Source organism: Anguilla anguilla, chromosome 16 (assembly GCF_013347855.1).
Source record: "Anguilla anguilla isolate fAngAng1 chromosome 16, fAngAng1.pri, whole genome shotgun sequence".
Lineage (NCBI taxonomy): Eukaryota > Metazoa > Chordata > Actinopteri > Anguilliformes > Anguillidae > Anguilla > Anguilla anguilla.
Genome location: NC_049216.1, coordinates 25,544,418 through 25,567,191, shown reverse-complemented (window position 1 = coordinate 25,567,191; position 22,774 = coordinate 25,544,418). Strand labels below are relative to the sequence as shown.

Sequence of the window (22,774 nt, the reverse complement as noted above, 5' to 3'; positions counted from 1 at the left end):
TGTTTTAAGGTTTAAGTTTGGAAAATCATTTCTCAGGTTTAAGGGGGAGGGCTTAAGGGTTTACTGCATCCTTGCTAGGCCTTTGTTCTCTACTGGGCCCACTGTCTGCTGCTGGCTGCATATACATGTCGGCAGGGTTCCTGATCTTCTAACGGTGAAATCGCTGTAAGATTTTCAGTTTTATTTCAAAGCATTGCGCTCAGACTGATGGCTATTGCACATCCCCCCTGTTAGCATCCAGTTAAACCTGTTGGGTTTAATAACCACTTCTGCTAAATGTCAGAACTGTATTGGAATGGCCCTCTTAATTCAGTTTCCAGAAGTCAGCATCTTTTTGTGCAGCAGAATCTGTAGACACGAAATTGCATGTTTGGAATATTTCTCTTTTTGTCACCTTTGAGTCTCAAGTGTAAGAACGACCGATTCGTTTGCACTACCATACAGTTAAGGATATCTGTCTTGATTGTTTTTTAGATCTTATAAGTCAACATGAAGAATGTAGGAAGTAAAACAGGAGGACCTGTTCTTCACTGTCTGGCACCTTAATTCTGTCAGATTTATCATTAGATTATGCACTTAATACATATGCAGCTCGGCCACCAACCAAACAATAACATAATTTATTTGGGATTTTGTATAATTAAAAAAAGAAAATCCCATGAACAGGGAAAAAGGTTGCAATGATACCTACATTTTTCAATAATATCGACACAACGAGGCTGAAATGTGTGTATATTGTCTGCTTAATTAAATTAGAAGTTTTTAGAAACTTTCTCACAGTCGTTGTAGCTCCATAGAGAATCTTGTGTCCTCTCTGAATGTAAATGAATATCCGGATATTCAGATACTCATTTGAAATTTAAAACTCGGGTAATGCAAATGAATAACAAGTGCTAAATTCATTTCCATAGCATTCTTATTCATATCAAATTCTGTAGCCTGTGTTAAAACTGTTATATAAACCTTGTGTGAGTTAACAAAATAATCAATTTGTTTAATTTTTACCCATCATTTTTGGCGTGCAACCTACTGCCACTGCCAAGTATTTGAATGCTATTCAAGTAGAGGGAATGAGTATCCAAATTATTCATTTATTTTACTTCCGAAGCCCTCTGCACTATCCAAAATCATCTGATTTGAGCCTCTTGAAGTCTTCTTTGGGGGAAGGAATTTGACAGTTAGAGGTGTGTGCCAATACTGGCTGTGTAATTTGTATTTTTATATATTCCAGCTCATTATCTCGGTGATGTCACTGGAAGGACATTGCGGCAGGAAGATGAGTTTGACCTGGGAAAGGAATTTCTCAGAAATTTTGGCTACGTGCTGTTTGGAGTTCAGAACTTCTGATTTATGCCTTTTCTTTAAGTGTATGTGTGTGTGTGTGTGCACGTGTGCGTGCGTATGTGTGTGTGTGTGCCATTTATATTTTGTCTCATTCTAGAGATTTAGACTGGACTGAATATGCTCGTGCAAAGCTCAGGCTGGATTTATCTCTTGAGACACCTCAGTATGTGAAGTCTTCTCCTTCAATCTCTGGCAAAGCACTGCCTGCCAGTAAGAAAGCTGTGCTGGTCAGTGTGTTGAGAGAACCAGTAGACACATGGAAGTGTTTTATTTAATGACAAAGTGCTGCCAGCAAGAGGGAGCAATGGTTGGGAAACCAGACCATTACAGGCTGATTAAAAGGGGAACAAAATGGAGCCCTGAGGTTCTATGCCATCTCGTGCACGTGTGTTCGGGCCGCACGAAGGTTGGATATTTTTAGCTGCCTCGCTGGTACATCTTGGCATGGTTCTCTTTCTGAATGAACAAAGCTGTAATTGGGATAATCAATTCCAGTCCCAAAACAACACCTTGCTGTCTGACCATGTTTTCTTCTCTGCTGTTTAAAGCATTGGAATGCTCCCTAATAGTGTAGACTGGCTGTTTTGGACTCTGTTTTAACAAGGTTAGAGGAGAAACCTTTTATGACCAACTGATGTGGGTCAAAAGCGTGAGATCTGTGCCTCTGATAGTGGCGCTACCTTGTTAGCGTCTTCAGTCACTGACGAGTTATACTGGTGGGAAGCATGCTCCTCTCAGCTGGACTGTGCTGTGTCAGTTTCCCCTGCTCGACTCTGTTCTGCCCCTTGCTGATGTAGTGGGTTTGCCTGAATGTGCCTTTGCCTCCATCTGCCGTGGGGCAGAGAGTCGTTTGCAGTGCAGGCTTGGAGATTTTTTCCCACTGTCCCACTCAGGTTCGCCTCATTTTCATCAGTTTCCTCATGTTGGTGCACATGTATGCGCACCTGTCGGGTTCACTGGCTGGACCAAATCTGGACAATACATCTCCTTATGGTGTAAATGCAGACTCATGACAGGCCCCTATTTGTTGCTATTATTTCACTCCTAATTGAGAATACCCAGTCACATTTATTGACCCATCCCACTGTACCCTCTACATTGGGCTTGTGTGTGTAGAGAACACTGAAAACCTGCGGCTCTTGTTTCTTTTTCCTCTAGAGACCCTTAGCCCTTTCCTCATTATACGGGAGGACTAGCATGTCTTTGACAGTTAGATATTCACATTTTGAATCTAATAGAGAACATAATATAGCCGCATCTTGGAAAATGTCTGAAGTTTTATGTTAAATTTTATTAGTCTATTTCTGCAGTATAGTTTGAGCAAGCAAAGGTCATAGTTTCAAGACAAAATCCCTTGCCTATCTCTATCTTAATGTATTTTCTACTTCACTGGCAGGAAGAGCTTTGTAGTTAAGGAGCACAGAAGGAATCATTTTCTTTGAGACTAGAGGCAGGCCATGTTTACTTCTGCTCATGGAAAATAATGGCCAAGTGGGCCATTTCAGGATTAAGGAAGTGCTCCCTTTCCTGAGAGGAAGTGTTTACAATTTGGTGACATTCCCTTTTCACTGAGCTCACCACTTGGAATTCTGGTAGGGTCAGTTTATTTTATTTTATTTTTTGCACACATTAAAATCAAATGGGAATTCTTAAGTTTATTCAGAGCTGTCTGGCAGTGTGAGATGTCCTGGAGAATCATGCTCTCTTGGTCAGTATTTTAGATGTAATGCCCTATGAAGATGGTTGTTTGATATAGGGCCCTCCCAGTGTCAGCCTCTCTCTGGTCTTAATTGTTTGAACTGTACTCTCACCACAGAAAGCCTGAGGTCTGGTGAGTAGGCTATACCATGAAGGAAGCTTAACTTGCCCAGGGTTTCTTTGCGTTAGCTGAACAACCGCAATCGAGCCTAACCGGTATCACAGAGGTGGTTCACTTGCTAAAGTGAATACGGGCTTTGTTAATTAAGCTCTGTGAGCATTCCCATAAAAGTGGTGGCATTGCTGAAAGGAGCCTTTGGCAGTACTGCATGGACTGTACTCAAGCAGTTTATTCTTTACTCAAGCAGTGTATTTCTCGCCTGAGGGAAAACGACCGATAAGGACGGATATGAAGAACATAAAATAATTATAATGTAAAGAAGTAACACCATTGCCGCCAACAAAGCTGGGGACGAGGGTTTTGCGAAAAGATTGCTAACAGTGTAAATTTGTTAGTTAAATACCTTATTTATCTAACCACTACTTGCAAATAAATTTACACTCACGCAAATTGTCCTACAGTTTATTTCTAATGTGACTGCTCATTCTAGAACTCATGAACCTTATAATTGATACAAGATTTATAGTAAAGTGAAGAATTATGGGACTTTGGCTATGTCCCATAATTAAGGGAAGTAGGTATGGCCGCGGAGGGTTTAAGAAGCTTGCATATGTACTGTACTCCCTCCGTTGACAATCTACATCTTTCATGTGGCGTATCCAAGGAGAAAGCCAGTGGATTATTTCAGTCTCAAAATAATCTCTGCCCTGTGGAAACGCCCCTGTGTTGTACAGGATCGATCCTGCAGGAATGGAGACGCCCCTTTTCAAGTTGATTGGTCAAAGGGCGGTGCTTTCAAGTCTGATAGCCTGAACATAACCTGCTCCGGAACAGGTTAGCCATGCAGTTTAAATTACTATTACCATACAGTATACCCCCAATTTAAAGTGGGTAAACCCAGGGTTAAATCTTAAATTAGTTTGCTAGTCCCGTAATCTTGCTTCCTGATTTGGTGGTTGTCTACATTTTCCCCAAACATCCCATCTTAACAGTAGTAGCACAGTTCAGTATTCTGCACTGTCCTATTATATTACAGAACGGTTTACTGTAGCTACAGGTTGTTTTTATTCACGTATGCAAGCCCTCTTTCAACACCTCAATCCAGTGTCGTTGGGTTGTTGTGTTAAATTTGCAGAGGAATAATAATTGCATGGACATGTAAATTTCTGTTTTGTGTATGTGTGTGCTTACGTGCCCAAATCCATTCATCCGTAACAAATTGCCTTAAATGATATTATTTTATTCTGAACAGAGGCTGTGACGGATAAATCTGTAACGCGGTTCGAGAGAAGTGCAGTGAAAGGAAATTGGATTTTGTCAAGCATGTCATCAAGTTCTTGATCTTGAGTACCTTTTTGTATATTAAGAGTGCTTTAATCCAGTAAAGAAACACTTAAATCGAGGTCTTGACAGGAGTCGTTTCAGTCAGCGCTTGGGTCACTGCGAGCCATTCCCAGCGGGAAAGGTGCAAATGCAGCTTCTCCTCGTATCTGGACTGCACAGACAGAGCCAGCCATGGAGAGGGAGAAGGGCTGAGCTCCCTAAAATGAAGGGAGTGAATTACCCATGAGGTAGAAGAGATAAAAGGGATATTTGATCCAGGAATTCCAAAGAGATTCAGGCCTTGTGGGGCAGGGACAGAGGAAGGGACAGCGCTGAAAACACCTGCTGTAATTTGGGAAATGGAAAGGCATTTTTAATGAGGTTATTAAAAGGGGATGGGGGGATGCTCTCTCCTTGCTTTATTCTGTGACTCTGCCAGCCATGGAGAAATTAACGTGTTAATCTTTCCTGTGAATTTGTAAAGAGCAGCTTATAAATAAATCAACATTAAGATCTAAACTGTTCTAAAGCACAGGTGATTGTAAATCACAGGTACCCTTTTTTGCTACCCCCCCCCCCCCGAGTTGTGGATTTTATTTAATGATGGCATATATTAATGTCCAAGCCATTTAATGGCTTAAGTAAATGCACACATCACATGTGTCTCATGTATAGGTAAAAAAAAATGGCCTGCATATTGATGAATCAATTAATCATGACCTCAAAATTTTTACCACAGAACCAAGTACAGGCAGGGAGGCTAATGATGCTTTTAGTTCCATACCCTTTAGGGGTTTATCACCTAGCCATTTGTCTTGAATTGTTTTTGTTTTTTTGCCCCTCTCTTTATTTACAGCATTGAGCCACACATTTTTAAGTTCTGTTTTTGAAGCTTTTAATGAGGCTGAAAGCAAATCTTGTAAATTAATTTACCTGTGGACTTACATGCTTTTACTGTGAGAATTTTTCATTTTTCCATTCATCTTCCTTTTTAAGCACACAACCCTTTTGTTTGCTGCTTTACATGCTAATGATCTGATTCCTTATTGGATGCAATCTTCTCTCTTGAAAATAGTTTAGATTGCTGGCTGTACATCACATTGACCAATTTGACTTATGTAGGTCTTTAGCATTCAAAAAATAATAATCTTATTGCAGTATTGCATCTCAGGACTTCTTTTACTAATGCAAAAATCACCATGTCACAGTACAGAAAATAAGACTTTGAGGCACAGGAGATGAGTCTTTAAAATTATTTAAAATAGTATTGTTCAGTGTTTAAATCTTGAATGTACTTGATGGGGGCAGAACATCACCCTGGCACTCACTGTTGATCCTGAGCTAGTGAATGAGGGACACACGGTGCCAAACTGTTCATCAAATATTAGGATTTTGTTTATTCCAGATTAATGCTTAAGAGCAAGTGTTAGGTGGTATAATTATAAAAGAACAGCTGCCCCTTGTCGTCTTTAGACTAATGTAGAAGTGGTAATAATGCACATGCACCTTCATGACATTTTTTTTTTTTTTTTGCTTCCCGGGAATTGTTTTTGCAAGTGTTTGCGGACATGTGGCATCTCCCAGGATTTCCCCCAGGGCTTACAGTGGGAGCCCGCTTTTATTTCCATCCTGAAACTGTTGTGGTCGATTATCCCTGATTGTGAGTTCGCTCTGGCTTTGTTTTGATAGCAGTTTTTTTTAAATTAAGTGACAAAGGAGTAACCGTATCAACTAGATCCTCCAAACACCTGAATGCAGTTTAGTGGCTTGCTGAACCCCTGAGTCTTATAACCTTGTCTTTGGCTATGGTCCTGCGTGTACTGAAAAGACAAATGCAGTTACTCTGCTCCCTTTTCTCAGTGTGTATGTGCACCGTGTGTGTGTGTGTGTGCGTGTGTGCGTGGTTGAAACACAGGGCCACCAAGAACCCAGCACTTGGCTCCAAAATCTCTTTTTTTTGGGTAAAGAGAAGATGTACCATCTGTGTCGCTGCCTGTTTTCATGTAGTAAGCAGGCTGTGTCTGGTTGGCAGGAAGGGCTCCTGTTTGTCTGTTCGTGCATGCTTGTATTATTTTGTTTACTATATAAGGATTTCCAGATCTGACACCACAGGCATGCACCACCTTTGACTTTGGTTTCTGTGAAATTAAAATGCAATTGTCATTATTTTAAATATCACTTAATATGGTTTGATTCTCCCTGTTGAGTTAATTCCATTGCCGTCAGGCGCATGATTGAATTTTAGCCAGGGCGCCTTGAGGAGTACGAAGGCAGAATGGAATATGGCTCTGACACCATTACAGCTGAGCTAATGTGCTTAGTTAACTTGGACTGATTTGAAATAGACTTCGGTCCCTGAAACCCCGTCATGCATTTTAAGCAGTCTCCGCCTATTTTCCCACATGACTACAGGCTATCTCTGTGCTGGCAGGTGTAAGACATGGTGAAGTTTTAACTCAGCATGGTACCGGAGTGCAAGTAATTGAAGAAATCCTTCTCTCTCTCTCTTTGGCATAGTAATATGCAGAAGGTTCACTGGATGATGTGACATTGACTGCAGGGTTGCTTTGTAAAGCCCTCTGAGCCAAGATATCTTCTAGAGGATTTTGGACAGTGCCTACTTTCAAAGGGACCTAAGCCTATTTGTGTGGGGAATTTGTGGAAGTGACATTTGTGGAAGTATTTGGTCCATCTTTTATAAAAGGGCTGTATACTTTGTGTGCTTGTTAAGGCAAAAAAAAAATCCTTAGGTTTAAAAAAAAAAAAAAAAAAAAAAAAAAAAAAATGCTTATTTACTTTAAAAAAAAATAAAATAAAATCTCTAACAGTATATTCATATTTTAAGGAAGACTACTGATCAGTTTTTAGAGAACAGGCCATTGTGCCCTTCAGGAGAGAGTTTGGTGCTGTGGGGGAATATGACTTCCATTAAGGTCTTGACTCAACTTTATGTGACACACCCGCCCTTACCAGCCAGCAGATGGTTCCTCAGCTGCCTGCCCTCCTCTCTGAGGAGGCTGGTTTCTCCATGTCACCCTGTTATTACTGCGGTCTGTTAATTACCCCTTGGCAGGGTCGCTCCGAGGGACTGGGAGGAGTAACTCTCACTTCCCCCACAGCTAATGAGGAACACCTTTGCTTATGAGTCCTGATTCCGCTTCCCACCTCCCCCATATCTTACAAACATTGGCTACTGATTGCATGTAGTTCATGTGACTGTTTAAACTGTCAAACTGGTGACTGTTCATATATTGACATTACCAGCTTTGACTAGCAATCTTGTTTTGTCCGTTCTATGTTCTGTGACAGAAACCCATTGCTGCATACGCTGTTGTCAAAGCCGTTTAATGGCCCTTTGGTGTATATCAGTACACTCTCACAGAGCCTGTCAGTGTTTTAAACATGAAAACAAATGTACTTTGTGCTCCTGCTGCATCCATTAGTGGAAGAGCTTGCCGTCACATTCTCTTATCTTACTTTTCAGTGGCTATTGAATTAAATCTAGCCTGAGATAAAGACACCATGTATGATTCAAACAGATGGCTTTTAGCATATGGTCAAGGACTCATACATATTGTATGTTGTTGACAGCCTGTAGGCCTGTTTTTTTGTCCATGGAACACATCCAGCGAAACTACCAAGCTAGGGCCTGGGTCCTTTTGATTCCATTCACTTTCATGTATTTTGCTAAATTTCTTTCCTGGTTTGGTTTGCATTTTGTGGTGTTATGAAGACCAGGTTACACACAAATGAGGATGATGAATCACAATTTTGCTAGCAAAGTGAATGGGATTGAAATTTTTTGTGGTCTCTGCATGTCTTGTCCAAGCACCATGGTGTTTGGTGTTTGGCATGAGAATGCATGCAATAAGAACGGTCTTATTTAATTAAAGTTGTGTGCGAGGTACTTATATTTGTGGTACAAGAATAAACCAAGGCCTATTTGACTTGGATCTTTTCTCCTTTAAAATCATAGCGGCAAAACAGGGCAGGAACTTGTAATTATACAGATCAAAACTGGGCAACACGATTGGCTAGTAAAGTTTTTTTTTTTTGGGTGGGTGGGGTGTGAGTGAGCAAAAGACAGAAACTCACATACATTCTGAATTTAACTCTGCATTTGACGCACGTTTGAAATCTCCCTGTAAAGCCCATCTAATCCCAATTTCGTGTATCTGGTCTGTTTGAACATGCAGCCTGCTCATCACCATCATTCCTTAATGTTCTATGCTGTTCCTGCTTTCCCTGCAGTCACATTGTCTGCATAGAAAGGAATATTTTACTGAGCATTCTTTTCTGTTTGATCACATTTTCATGTTGTGTTCAGTGATACACCTATTGCAGCAGGAGTGCACATTTCCAGAATGGTTTCCTCCCTGGTTTGTAGGAGGGAGTGGGAGGTTGGAGAGGTGTATCTCGCGGATGCATGTTGTGGAGCTTAGCTTAGCGCGTGCACAAAAGCTATTGTTGCCAGCTTGCTTTCCCGCTTTCTTGTTTATTTACTTGATGAATGGTGTCCTATAAAAGACGCAAAAGGCCTTTCCCGGTATCACCCAGCACGACTCATTATGGGAGCAGCAACCATTTCACTTTCAGTTCCAGTTTATTGGTTTTATTTCGCTCATTGTCTCTGTGTCTCCCTCCCTCTATCTTTGAATCGGAGAACTGACAGGAAGCTATGTGTGTGCGTTTGGTTGAGTTTGTTTTTATTTGTACCCTAGTTTCCTCATATATCCTGGAGTCCAGCAATGTTTGTGTCTCCGTTTCCTTTGGAGACCGTGTCCAGGGAGCTGTCATTGGCTGGTGTGGAGTAGGGGGTAGAGCTTATTCTTAAGGACCCCTTTAATGCCAAACAGGCTGTTTATATGCTGCTTATGACCTCCTGTTCACAATGGATATTTTCAGTGTTTCATTTTAGTAGTGTATTAGATATAAATTGATGGAAAATGGGAACTAATATGAATGACATATTTAATGAATATCTGTTCACAGCTTAAGTTTCATTTCCAAAGGTTTATGTTATGTTCATGCTAACTTTGTTATACCTTGATGCAAGGCCAGACCTCTCTTGTATGAATAGCTGTGGCCAAAAGAGGCCTGAAGTAAGCTGAAGTAAGCAGACTTATTTCATAGACAATATAGAGTGAAGAATCCAGATGTTTGCGTTCACGAGGAATGTCCATTGAAGCGGGGTATTTTTAGGAACGTGTTTGCTTACTCCTGTTGACCAAAACAAATTGAAATTTACAGCATGTGTCATACATCGTAAGTTTACATTCCCAGTTGCTTTATTGCATCCGATTGCTTGACCTGAATATAGAAATATTCCGAATATCCTGAAAGCTCACAGGTATCCTACCGTCTACCATTCCTTTATATTTCTTTACAACTGTTTAGTTTGTGGAATTGCACACATCAAAGGCGTGTGGATCAAAAAGTGTTTATGCGATTATTATTCATGTGGAGAAACCTGTGATGCCCCCGCTGACCACCTCTCCTTTCGTCTCCTCCTCCTTCCTTTGACTTTGAGTCAACACTTCAGGAGGAGCTCCTGGGCTCAGCACATGCCGTGGCACCCCTCTCTCTCTCTCTCTCCAGCTGTTCAGCATCCCCGTGCTCCCCTCCGCTGGTGTTGTGTGCTGTTGTTCAGTCAGACAGAGTGGCACGATTTACTTACTTGTGTTTTTATCCTTTTTTCCCTTTTCTTTCTCCCCCTCTGCATTTCTCCTTCTCAAACTTAGCCTATTATCCTGGAGGACTATGCTGACCCTTTCGATGCCAAACAGACAGGCGGGACCCAGGCCACCACAGAGAAAGTCCCGGAAAACGATGGCTACATGGAGCCCTATGAGGCCCAGAAGATGATGGCAGGTAGGACCTGGATGGATGTAGCCTACTGCTAAACAGATGGATGCTGTATTATTTGCAAATAAAAAATGGCTAATTGGCACATACAAGGGTGAAGGGCACATACAAAATGAACTGTTCTTTTGGAGAAATGCTGCTATAGATGCAATCTATTTGTCCTTGATGACTTGGGTAAAGTTTTTTCTTTTTCTTGCACGCCTTATGGGAAGTGACTTACCGTGTCTTGTCTGTTGATCCCTTGCATGCCTTGATAAAGTACTGTTTTGCCTTGGTAACTACTTTGTTGTTTGTTGGTGGTTATACACAAAGTGCTACTAAAATAAGCCCGCATTGTTCCGGTGTTTTGAAAAGGTATTCTATGCAGGGTGTGTATATGACGGCACAGTATGCGGATCGCAGCTGTCGAAGAGGTGCATATGCGCATCTTTTATGTCTGTCTCAATAGCAGACTGCCATACAGAAGCAGTAGGCTTTGTTCAGAGATAATGATTCATGTGTCTGTCAAACTTTACGGGAACAATTCCTCTGCTACTACGTTAACCATTTCATCATCTCCTGTCAATTCACAAAGTCTAGACAAATTTAATATATGACTTATAATCTGAAATTTAAAAAAAAAGATGTTTGCGATAAAGCGATTTTCTTTGCGTTTTCATCAGTAGCCAACTTGTGATGTCAGTGTTCTTTCAAGCTTTTATACAAAGGTCTTTGTGCCTGCATCCTGCATAGAACTTTTTATTTTATACTGTAGGTACATATTTCTCTCTTCTATAGTAGTTTAGTTGGGTGTACTTGTATTCCCAGTGGGAGAATATCTCTGTAGAAAGCAGAAGAGTGAGGCTTCTCAGTTTTTATAACTGTCATCCTATGCTTTGCATCTTCCTTTACAATGAAAATCAGCATAGCTTAAAGGTGTTTCACAGGCTCCATCTGTTCCTTCTGAAATCAGAGCATATTCAGCCTTGCCTGGCCCAGGCAGATAGTTGGAAGGGTGAATGTGCCCTTCTCCTGTCTGGCACTGTTACAGGTGAGGGGCAGAACACCTGGGAGCCTGCAAGGTCTGTTTCCCACCAGCCTGCAGGGCTTTGAAGCCAAACGCCATGCAGTCATCTGCCAGGAATAATTTCATATTCGCGAGTGCTGATTGTGTCTGGACCAGCAGCCATTAGCGGTTCCCTGAGGCTTAAGTTGCTATGAAAATCGGTTTTGTGTCATGCATCTCCCTCCCCCCTCCCATCTCGAGTGTGCTAACGGAACCATTTTAGACTCCTAAATCAGAAGAGCCTTAATGGGCCTCGTGTCAGTCTGTTTTTTTTTTCAATGCGATTCACTGCTTTGACCTCTGACCCCGTGCTGTCTCTCCAGCACACTGCCGATCCCCAGTTCGGGGTATTAAAATTTCATGAGACGTCTAAGTGTCCCGCTATGAATCTTTTAAGTGCCTCAGTTTTCACGGTTGAGGTTCAGAGCCTACATGTTAACAATGTTGCTCTAACAAAGATGGGTCAAGCCGCCTAAATGACCTGTCTTCCTCCCTCAGATAACAACTGAGTCACATAATCAAGGTTTTTGCAAGTTTCCATGTGTAAAAGTGTGATTCATTCTTAGAATTGATGTAGAAAATTTCCAACACGTGTAAGAATTTAGAACACTGAAGGCTTGTATGAATTATTTTATCATTTCCTGAATTGAATTACACTGCTCAAAAATAATAATTAAATTATTGATTATAGGGTGCATGATTCTTGTTGCTCTACAGCTGTGACTGTATCAATCACAAAAAGGTGAATATTGAAGTTAATAAATGATTGGGTTGAAGGTATTTTCCACTGAAAATTTCAAGATTCATCAAGCATTTTCTGCCCAGAATATTTGTATTTGTAAAAATAACTTTTTAGATCCAAATGGAACCATCTTGAGATTCTCCTTTGAGTGGAATTACATTTGCAAATGCGTGGCTGTCTGTACAAATCAAGCTGGTTCAAGACAAATGTGCACACATTCATCTTTTGTGGTAATGATGAATCATAATCAATACTTTTCTTTTGGTTAGGTAGTCATAGCATTCAGGTCTGTCAGTGTCTGGAATTACTATAGGAGCGAGTAACTCTCTTATTTCCTTTAATAAAAATGTATCTTACATGTGCAACAAAAGTGGAATAATAAAGATACAGAAATTATGCATTTTGGGATATTTGTATGGTTCCATTTCACTCTCTATAGCCAGTAAATAATCAGCTATCTCAAAATCTGGAACTGAAACAAGTGTTTAGAAAATAGAAAACATGGCTTTCTTTACTGAGTTCAGTGTAGGCCCATTGTACAGCCATGCACAGCCATTGCAATCCGGTTTTCTCAAACATAAGCCCTGTATCTGTCTGTTCTTGTTTTTCTGTGGGGGTGGGACTGCTATTGAGTGTTTGAAATTCTAGTGTCGCTCAGCTGTGGATTTATTTGACCCACTTTAAGCCAACTTCCTCTTGATAACCAGTGCAAACTAGCTAGCACAAGAGAGGTCAATTTTGCAGCATTGAACTCCTTCATCAAGCTACTGGCAAACAGTGAGGCAAGAGGCAATGAGAGGGTTGCGAAACACTTCTGAATGTGTTTTTAAAAAGAACTCTTTCTCCATACCTATGGTTTTGTAAAGTTTTTAATGAAACTTTTATTACTTTTCTCCGTTTCATTCAGAAAGCAACCACAGAAATACTGGCAATTGATAAGTCACCATCAAATATAGTAAAATAAGTTAAATTATAGTTTTTATATGTAACATTGTATACAGTCTCTAATTTGTTGGACTAACAATGAAAGGTAAGCTATGGCTAACCGAGGCATCACTTGATCTTCATGAATTGTCCGTAAAGATAAATGGAAAAATAAGCCTTTGTCCAGCATCAAGATATTTCTGATGCCAGTAAACAGCCTACTATTGATCTATGAATGCATTGATAATTCCTATGATGGATATAGCCAAAAGCCCTTTAAACTGTTCTGAAATTTGTGGGCGAGCGAGAGCTATAGAGACATATAGAGGGACGCAGAAAGAGGAGAAAGAATAGTGTCACCTGCTTAGCTGTTACAGCAAAGCCCAGTGAAGTGTGGCCTAATTAAAATCACCTATCTCACTTCAGTGTAAAAATAAGTTGGTCATGGTTCTGTGGTCCTGGTACTCTGGCTGGTAGCCAGGTCAGGAATTGATTCTGTGCTGAGGGGATTGGGAAAGATGGAATGGCATTTTTTTAGTTCCTGAAAAAGAGGATTTTGTGAAACCTGGTTTGTGCTGTTGCAGCTCTGAGTGCTTTATGTCCTAGATGTCCAAAATAGGCTTGACAGAGACTGGTATTCGTGTTTTCAATTTTCATAGGTTATACCTCATGCTGTATATTCTCTTGTCATTCTCAGGAAATGATGTGGAACCCACATTTATTATTTGCACAAAGTGAATAACGCAAGTGAAAATACATTTATCACATGTCCGTGGTAGCAGAATTATGATTTTTCCTCATGAAAATAGAGATTGTAGTTTTTTTTCAAAGTTTGAAAATGAACCCAAAATTAATTAGACTTTGTGATGGAGGAAAAAATTCACTGAGCAATGATCTGTTATCCTAATTCATTGTGACTGTACCTACGCAATAAAAATCTTGAGACATTTCCCACTGGATTGCAATTTTCTTCAATTTTCAGTCTACTGTTTCTGTCACTGCTCGTGTTAACACTGTCTGCAAAACTTTTGATTTAAAACATACTCTTATATAGTAACTTTCTATTTCATCCTTTGTGTAATATTCTGGCCGTATCTCTTTATAATTGATTATTCTGGGATGTCACTTTTTGGAAGAAGTGTTTTGTGTGCTCTCAGTATGCACCAGAACTCACTAAAGATGTTCACAACAGGCTCTGTCATGAACTGTTTGTTTTAGTACAGTAATGAAAATGTAAATTTTTCTCATATGCAAAACTGTTGCACAAAATGGGGCTTCTTTGTATTTTATGTCCTCTTTTGGTCTGAACAGAACCAGAAGAATGGCTACTGCTGTAATAAGCAAGTCGGCAAAGCTACAGAGTCTTTGGCCACTGTGTGGTCCTGGTGCAGGTGCTGAGACACTGAAAGTCCCCTCTGCTGCTGACCCACTGACTTCCCCTGGCGGGTCTCTGCCTCAGAGAGCCTCCAATCTGCCAGAGCATTAATCTACTGGAGATGGGGGTCATGGCTTTGTAACCCCCACTGGCCTGCTGGTAATGTCCTCCAGGCGCAGAGAGGCAGGCTGGGAGTGTTATTCTGCTTCTGCTCCACACTGCAGCTCCTCCGCACACTGTCATTGCACCATGCAGTGTCCCACTGGATCTTTATATGTGCGTTTGCCATTGGCCACAAGGAATACGTGCTTCCCCGCTTCCCCTCCCGGCTGTTCCTTTGCCCTTGCTGATTTATCTCGAAAACATTTTACCGTAGCCTTGCCTGCCCTGTGGTGCGCTATGCTGGCAATCCTCGTATCGGTCATTGCCATTTTTTTAAGTACTCCAGGAGTGCCAAGCTGAAGGTGAAGCAATGTAGGTGTGGCCTTCTAAGGGGCAGAAAAAATTGTTAAGGCAGTTAGAGGTGTTCCTCTCTCTCTCTCTCTCTCTCTCTCTCTCCCTCCCTCCCTCCCTCTCTCTTTCTCAGCCTGTCTTGATCTCTCTATCTCTCTCTCAGACATGCATAGTGTTGTTCTGGCTTGTCAGGAACTGGTAGGGCAAGGCTGGATTTTGCCCGAGGGCTGCTTTGTCCAGGTTATCGTTCCACATCTGCTGGTGGCTCTCACTGTGTGCACTTGCCTGTTGTCTTGCTGCGCAATCATGCTTCAGTGCCCCGGGTTTGGTAGAAGGTCAGTCGCACAAGCGTTACGTGTGAATCAGTTCAGATGAGCAAACCGAGCTAGCTGGGATATGACTGGCAGCGGGATCCTATGCATATTTAATGCTACCCCATTCCTTAAAAATGTGTCCCTGCGGGTGAAGGAATAGCACAGCTAAAATGTTTGTCCTGAATGTACTGCTGTTAGTATGAAACTATGGGTGCATCACGTAAACCTGTTTTAGGTGCAATTTATTCTGTTTTATTCATTGAATGAGACCAGGTGCATATTTAGCTGAATGTAGTGAAAAAGATGGTTTTCTCAAGGGAGAACTGACTGTTTTACTTTTCATTATGGTAGAATACCTTTGTAGCTTTTGTGTAAAAAATAAAAAACAAAATGAAAAATTCCCAGACACTGGTCTCTGTCTTGGGAATTGAGTCTTTTTTTGCCAACCTAATGTTCAGGCTCTGCTTAGGTTATTTTCTAAATAACTTGTCTTGTCGTTCTACAAACTCTTTCCAAGATATTAGTTCATCGTTTTGTGGCCCTACTTATCGGTGGCATGTGCTTTAGGCAGATTGTGGTTCTTGCGTGGTTTATTGCAACATATAGTTGTGACTTTATTTATTGCAGTTCTTATAGATGAATAAAAGGAACCCCATTAAGCAAAGTGTTTTCTAACTGTTTTATTTACGGAAGACGCTTCAGGCTAGGCATTGCAAGCCAGGGCTACTTTTTTTTAATCCACAGCCTGCTTTAGCATATAATCTTGAAGGTAGTGTCACAATGTTTTCAGTACATATCATTTTTGTTGACGAGAGCTTTATTTAGACTTATGACGACTCTGTTAGCGGACATTGCTATGTCTTACTTTGTTGCACTCTCCCAGAGATGTGGATGTGCTGTCCTGACCTCTCCTATGCAATGTTCTTTACATTACATTATCTGCGAAAGGCTAAGTCAACAATCTTTCTTTCTAAAAATCTAATCTTGGTCATGGGAAATGGACATAGTCAGTGGTAATGGTCATCTGCTTTTCAATATTCCATCTGAACAGTGTAGATGGTACTTAAATTATGGATTGACAGCTGGACTGGGTGTGGTCTTGGACATTTTGTTTGTGGTGATTGAGTGATCCAGGAAATATTTGTTAAAAGTAACCCTGTCAGCCCAGTCATGGTTCTGCATAATTTAGTGTGGGCCACAGTTGGATGGTATTGCAAGTGGAGGCCTGTATAGCATTCAGTGCTTTTGCTGCTAAGTAAGACAATATGTCTCGATTTGTGGATTTATTCACTGCCGGGCTCCTCTTTAAACATCCAAAATCATAATTTTGGCTTGTTTTTTAAATGCACAAACTTGTAAACTTGTTATCCCATTCTCAATAAAATATGATTTTGCTGCTTTTAAAACTGATAATAGATTCATTCATAGCCTTTTTGATGGCTTTGTGACGAAGGACTGTTAACGGACTTACTTGTGCTTAGGATCTACCTTCCCATTAGAGTCCAGGAATGTGCATTAAATGCGTAGGTGATGAGTGAACTGAGTCTTTGATCTCCTGCAGCTCTGTTTGAAAAGCAGCATCTAAATGCATTACTGTATTTCTGTCAATCAAATCCAAGATATTCAAGTTAATCTCTATGTATTATGTAAAACAACCTCACTGTAAAGATTCCTTATGCCACAAAAAAAAACACTGTGTGGGTACTTTACGGAACAGCTCTATAAGTTCCTGTACTGCTCAATGAATCTTACTGTTTTCTGGGAAAGCTTTTAAAAAACGGTTATTGGGTTTTTATTTTCCCTGAGGTGATTTCTGGTAACTGCTAAAATCAACGTTTAGCTTTTTTTTTTTTTATTCTCTCCATATGCTTGCAGCGCTGATCTTGTTAGCAGGCCGCTGTCTTTGTTCTGACAGGGACCCAGCTTGGCGTGGCTGATCCGTGTGACTGCTCTGTGTGTCACTTCTCTTCCTGATGTGCGCACGGTGTGGGGCATTCACATCTGCTAGCCGCCGAGCCCAGTGCGCTAAGCACTGCACCAGCCCGACCGCCAGGCTTTCTCTGTCTCACTCATGCCAACCACAGTGCTCCTTGGGGCTCACTACAGCCAGAGCTCAGCCTCTGTCATCCATAGATCATTAATCCGATTGCCCAGGGGGTAGGGAGCATATGTACGGGCTTGCCATGTTGCACTTTACAGCGCACGCTAGGGCAATAAATGTAGCATATAGCATGAAGGCACATCCAGGCACGTCGCTGGGGAGAGGTTAGATATTTCTAGCTGTGACACACGGTGCCTTTGATTGATAGTCCAATGGCCCTCTCTCATCCTTCATTCCACAGTAGGTGGGAGGGACATAAAAGGGTATAAGTGACATCCATGTTCACTATTGGCTAATGGGTCCATATATTCCTGTCATGGCTAAAGTAAAGATGGGCCAGATAATCCCAAAGTTCATCTGATTTCTCAGCTTGGTGGTACGGGGATGTGCAATTTTAAACATTCTCAGTGTCACATTCCAAATACTTGACAGCTTAATCTTGTTAAGGATACCGAATATTTATTCTGCCTAGAGTGAATATCCTCGCAATTCAGGTATAATTATGCCTCTATGCATGAGGCTGTCATGGTAGTGTAAAGTAAGAATATTTTAATTGTATGGTTTTGTCTTGAATTGGCAGCCTTTCTGAAACGTTCACTTTTTTCCTTTCTAGCCTGTGGCAGGTTTAATTTTTCTGGTTGTGTAGAGAGAAAAATCTCTGTTTTTTTGTAATGGTGAAGCATTTTGTGAATTCACCAGTGTGTGCTGCAGAAGCAGATGGTGAAAGATATAGGAGAAATGAAGGACTGCATATTTGGGCATTTGAAAGTGCTCAGATAATACGATTGTATAGTTTTGAAGAGTTCTGCGTCTGGATTGGACTGTGGATTCACTCATTCAGATTTGCCTTTTATTCATGTGCTTTCCTATCCTCCCAATGCACTGTTGAGGCAGGGATCTGTTAAGTCAGAACAATGTCCTGAAAAAGACCTCAGGGACTTAAAAAACTCTGCAGTGATATCTGCAGTAAAGGCTGAGGTAATGTTTTGAGGTCTATATTAAGGAAAAACAGTGAGATAGATGAGGTGAGTCTGGTGGTGAGGAAGTGGATGAAGCCGTGATGTGTCCACCCTGAGCGTGCTCAGTAGAGTGAAGCTAGAGCAGGAAGTCGGATTGACCTAATGATCCGTGACTTTCCCTGTAACAGGCTTGTCCTCTTTCGTAAATAGCCGAAAGGTCATTGTGTTTTTTCTGCCTCTCCATTTCTGAGCCAATTTATGTATGACATTTATAAGGAAATGACCTTCCGGGACTCTCTGCTTGTTTTTCAGAGTGGTTTTGTTAACCATGTGCTGGGAAACAGTTCTATACTATAACATTCATATTTTATTTCGTTTGCCTCGCAAGTTGCATGTCCATAATCTCTCAGTCCAATGCATGCATGTATGCATGAATGCACACACATTCGCACGCACACATGCGCGCACACACACACACACACGCACCCACACATGCATGCGCACACAAACGTTTGCGCACACACACACAAAATAAGTGTACACCCGCATGGCTTAAAAAATTCTAAAGTTATGTTATAAAAAGCTGTCATTATTTTTGGTTGAGTGCCATGACTTTGTGTCTTGTTCTTTAAAATCTAAGCACTTTATGCCAGTACCCCCTACCCTGCTCCTTTTGTTTGAATAAAATAATGCTGTGGTTCATCTGTATGAGGTCTGATGTCTGATAACCAATTTCTGTTCCTCATGAAGATTCTGTTCCTGTGTCTGAACCAGCCAGGCATTTCAGCATACTGCTTTTAAAAAAATCTCAATGGCACTGCATTCCTTTTATGCCCCCCCCCGCACTTGTCCTTTCCTCAGTTGGAGATCTATTAGCCTATATGAAAAAACCTATATCGCCTCCATTACTCTCTGCTGTGTGTGTGTGTGTGTGTGCGTGTGCGTGTGTGCGTGTTTGTGTGTGTACGTGCACATGCACGTGTATGTGTGTGTGTGTGTGTGTGTGTGTGTGTGCGTGTGTGTAGCTGATTGTGTGCATGTGTGTGTCTGTGCTGGTGTTTTCTCACGTATGCGGCTCATCCATTCTTTCCCTCTCCTCCATAAAAATCAATCACAGGCCTGTTTATAGAGGCCCTGTCAGCAGCTGTTAGAGGACCGTGTCTTGATGGCTGCGTGCAGAGCCACTTTTAGAGGTACGAGGCCTCAGGCCAGTGAAACTGGGCAGTCTGGTCTTAAACCCGCAGCCTCCAGTGGGGAGCTGAACTAGGTGGGTGGGACTGGATCACAGGCTCAGGAAACAGCTGGTGACAGGAAGTCATAGGGAACCATCAAATTGCCTTAAAGTGTACAGCCCACTTGCAGGAGCAGGGCGAGCTACCTCACACCTGCCAGTTCAAATGAGTGCACAGGACCCACAGAGACCCAGTGAGGCACACAGACCAGACTGACTTATATTCAGTGGATTCTGTTGTCTAGTGGCTGTTTGCATGGTGACTGATGCATCTCAAGCACAGCTGTCTTCCTAATAGATCACAGTCCTCTGGCGATGGTAGAGTCACCCTGGAGTTTCCACCTCGCGGCCCACTTGCAGACAGACCCCCGCTTGTGGCTCTGATCTTAAATCACTCTAACCAGAAAGTCAATAACACTGCTTGAGTCAATTATACAGAAAAGCTGCGGTCACTGGGCATCCGGGCTTTCTGTATCCAGGCGACCAATCTGTCTGACAGATAAATCATACTATGCTTACTGCACTATTAGTAATGTACCTCCTATGTCACCTCCTCAGTTTCTTACCTCACCCATAAATGGGCATCCAAAAAAAATATCAACCTATATTTCAGAAATGTCCTCCACACCTGTCCCTTCCTCGTACCCCTTTTTAATCCAGGACCATTGCTATCGGAGCAAAGCATGCCTTGCCTGTGTCCCTAATGAACCCCTACATTGAGATACCATATCGAATTAACGGAGAGCACAAAGCAATTACTATTCAACCCCGCCAGCCTGACTGAGGAGGCCTGCTTGTAGCCCTCTGTTGATGATTGATTAGCACATGTTTGGCATATGCAGTGACATCTGGGAGCTGGGAGAGAGAGAGACACTGCTGAGAAGGATGGGCAAATTTTGCTCGTTAGCAGGATAGTGCGAAAGAGGTAATTTGTTTTTCTCAACGGCGGCCATATTCAAATAAGTCTTCATATGTATCTTACCAACGTAAAAAATGTTTGACCCTGGTTATTAAGTATGGAAGTATGAGCGGATTAGACCATAAGCCTCACTGCTGTATTTATATTGTTAATACTGACATTACCGGCCAGTTTAGGCTGGAAACTCGTATTTCCATTTGTACGATTCAGCAACTTTTAGCCTGCAGATTGTCTTCCGTTGCTGCTGCCCATTTCTCATTCCTTCATTTTGTTCATTACATCCCCACCTCATTAGCATACTGGTGCTCCACTAGTGACACTGTCTCCAGGCCTATTCCATGCAATCCCCAGCGTATACTCAGTTGCTTGAAACTGGTGTCTGTTTGTCAAAAAGCACTTTGCTAATGTAAAATTAGTGTCAGGACACATTCGTGATAATCGCTATTAGCCTAGGTAGTATCATTCTTGATAACTGGAATCGGCTGTTTTGGCACTTCTTCTGCAAATGGAGAAGGAAACAGAAAGGCCAGCGGTTAAATGTCACAGGTCTGATCGGGTGACATTTTCATTGTATGGTCTCGGTGGAAGTTGCGTTCCTATGACACCCTCACTTTGTGTAGGAAAGACCTTTTGGCGAAGGTTCCTCTCCCTGGGTCCTCAGTGTGGAGCCTGTGCTCTAAATGTTTGTTGAGGTCAGTGCTCATTAAAAGCAAGTGGATTGGACAGGACAAGGAGAGCACTTTTCTGAAGGAGGGATTGTTTGCAGAGTGCAGCAGAAGTTGACCGCGGTGAATGCGCCAGAGGTTACTGGTCACGGAGGAAAAGTTTGCACCTCACCAAAGCCACTGGCTTTCAGACGGATCGGTACCAGGTGGTGTTTTTCTCAGGGGTGAAGAGGAGGGCCATCCTTTTGAGAGTGAGACCATTTTACAGGAGTGGCTTATAAATCTCAATGTGATATCCCAATAAAGGAAAGGTGGTGATTATCCTAGCGTAGCATGCGATCAGAACTAACGGACCGTTGCTTTGTGGATATGGCAAAAAAGAAAAATGTTGATGCAGTGTAATGAGCTGTGAAATAGCTTTGGTACAAAAAGCTCTGGGTCTTTTGTGGGTATAATCAGCAGATGTCAGGTTAGGAGAGGGAAAAAAAAGTGGGAGACAATTCAAACTCCTAAGATCTATTCATTATGACTACCAGTGTGGACATATGGCCATAAAGCACTTATACTGCCCCTCTGCCATCGTGTGTCACTTATTTTGAGGCACAGGTTAAAGATTAGCAGGGTGTCAACAGACTGTGGGCTCAATTATTATGACGGATCTCACGCTCTGTTTATAGTCGGTGCGCGACATGCGTATGGATGAGATTATGGGTGAGATTTTCAACAGGCCACCACTTTTTTTTTTTTTTAAACTGCCACTTCTTTTAAGGAGTATTAAAGCATCGCATTTTGCAAACGGGAGGGAAACCGGAGAGAAGAAAATGACACCATGGAAAAGTCGTGGTGAATTTTTAACACTTGAGAGCCAAAGCAGAACATCTTGGAAAGTTCTGTTGACTTATAAATTCCAGGGGTCACGTGTGCCGCGGGGCGCGTCGGCGCCTGCGCTGGAGGCCCGCGGTAACGAGAGGCATCCATCAGCCTCCGTCGGACAGGGGCACAGATGCCTGGCTGTAACCGCGCGCGATAAAACGCTCACAGCTCCGCGGCCCCCTTTCAGCACGGCCCCGTCATTGTCAGCAGGATCCGCGGGGGCAGAAGAGAAACTCCGTCGGGGGGTCTCCCACATGGGAGGGGAGGTCACAGGTGAGGTGGCAGTGTGCCCCGTCTGGACGGGTCACCGCGGGGTCCGGGGGCATTGTGCTGAAGGAGACTGGCGTCAAGATGGCCCGTGTCTAAATCAGCACACGACCACAAAAGTGTGCTTGCGGCTTTGTCTCTGCTCTAAAGGAATTAGTATTGACTGGGATACTGAAAGGGCCCATTGTTTCCCGTGCTGTGCGTTTAGCTCCCTTCTCTTCTCACGACAGCTGTGCCCTCATGCACAGTTCTCCTGTAGGCTTAGTGGAGCTTCTCCGTGCTCAATTACCCCAAGGCAACAGCTGGCCAGTCAAGTGCCACCCTCCATTGAACTGAATATTTCCTTTGATTTGGCAACCACCTCCCTAAATAAAGAGAGAAGTACTGTGGGGGGAAGGGGGGCTGGAATATGGAGAGAAAGGGAGAAATGGAAGGGGAAGAGGGCAGAACTTAAGATGCTGAGCACTGTGCTGCAGATGTGCATCTAGTGAGGTTTATGAAACCCTGGCAAGTTATGTCAAGAAATAAATTGATTCTTGTTTTAAACAATATTTG

General features: G+C 42.2%; 1 protein-coding gene across 4 annotated transcripts in view; it reads left to right on the top strand.

The window, feature by feature from the left end:
* Positions 1-22,774, top strand: part of LOC118215667 (SH2 domain-containing adapter protein D-like) — a 70,135-nt gene that overhangs the window by 6,137 nt on the left and 41,224 nt on the right. For all 4 annotated transcript variants that reach the window (XM_035396607.1, XM_035396606.1, XM_035396605.1 and 1 more), the window contains exon 2: positions 10,228-10,357. In XM_035396607.1, the coding sequence (XP_035252498.1) occupies positions 10,228-10,357 (130 nt within the window). The remainder of the gene's footprint in view (positions 1-10,227; positions 10,358-22,774) is intronic.